We start from the raw sequence: 916 nt of genomic DNA on the forward strand, positions 1-916 counted from the left end.
GTTCAACTTCGGTCTTGACGTCCTAGGACGTCCACTCTGCGCATGAGGGTGGCTAATGCACCTCTCTCACCTGGCGACGCCAGCTTATCAGGTAACCATACGAAGTGCGAACAAGGAGGGGAGGGAGAGCACCTGAATGATGAGGGAAGGATCCTTGCACAGAGCTCGAGGAGGGAACCAAAACCTTGAGGGGGTCAGGAGGAGGCGGCGGAGGGACGAGCAGGAGCAGGAGCAGGAGCAGGAGCAGGAGCAGGAGCAGGAGCAGGAGCAGGAGCAGGAGCAGGAGCAGGAGCAGGAGGACGAGGACGAGGAGGATGAGGAGAAGGAAAAGGAGCACGAGGACGAGGTGGTAGTGGTCGTGGTGGAGGAGGAGGTAGCAGCATTACATGTCACCCTCCGCTACAGGATCCGTCAGGCCAGGAATCGAATCTTCCCTCGATCCGTAAACCTGTGGGGGATACAAAGTCAGGCATGAGAGAGGAAAGAGAAGGGGAGGAGGAGAGACGATGACGCGAGGGGAGGTTAAAAAGGTGTACAAAAGGAGGAGAGGAGTGCAAGAGAGCAAGAGACAGATAGCAAGAAGAGCAGGAGGGGCAAGAGCAGAAGGAGCAGGAGGATCAGGAGGAGCAGGAGCAGGAGCGGGGGCAGGAGCAGGAGCGGGGGCAGGAGGAACCTTGACATCAGGAAACTTGTGTAGAATCGCTTCGTTCCCACCCGAGTGATCCCAGTGAGTGTGCCTGATGGAAATCTTTCACTCGCTTCATGTCGCAAGTTTACAGCTCTACGTCGTGAGGATCCCCGACAAGGTCAACCCCTCCAGCTTGATGGCGGCCAGGGCCACCTCAGCGTCTGCAGGAGGAGGAACGTCGTGCGTTCAGCCTCAGGAAGACGAAAAGTTGTATGTGGTGAAGGGAGA

At 57.5% G+C, this 916-nt stretch overlaps 1 protein-coding gene across 1 annotated transcript in view; it reads right to left on the reverse strand.

Annotated features, from left to right (window-relative positions):
* GUITHDRAFT_139681 (hypothetical protein) overlaps positions 1-681 on the reverse strand; it is a gene marked incomplete at both ends in the record, with an annotated part of 2,400 nt that extends 1,719 nt beyond the window's left edge. The window contains 3 exons of the mRNA XM_005831349.1: positions 133-184; positions 387-448; positions 571-681. Coding sequence (XP_005831406.1) covers positions 133-184; positions 387-448; positions 571-681 — 225 coding nt within the window. The remainder of the gene's footprint in view (positions 1-132; positions 185-386; positions 449-570) is intronic.
* Between the last annotated feature and the right edge of the window lie 235 nt (positions 682-916).

Source organism: Guillardia theta, assembly GCF_000315625.1.
Source record: "Guillardia theta CCMP2712 unplaced genomic scaffold GUITHscaffold_40, whole genome shotgun sequence".
Lineage (NCBI taxonomy): Eukaryota > Cryptophyceae > Pyrenomonadales > Geminigeraceae > Guillardia > Guillardia theta.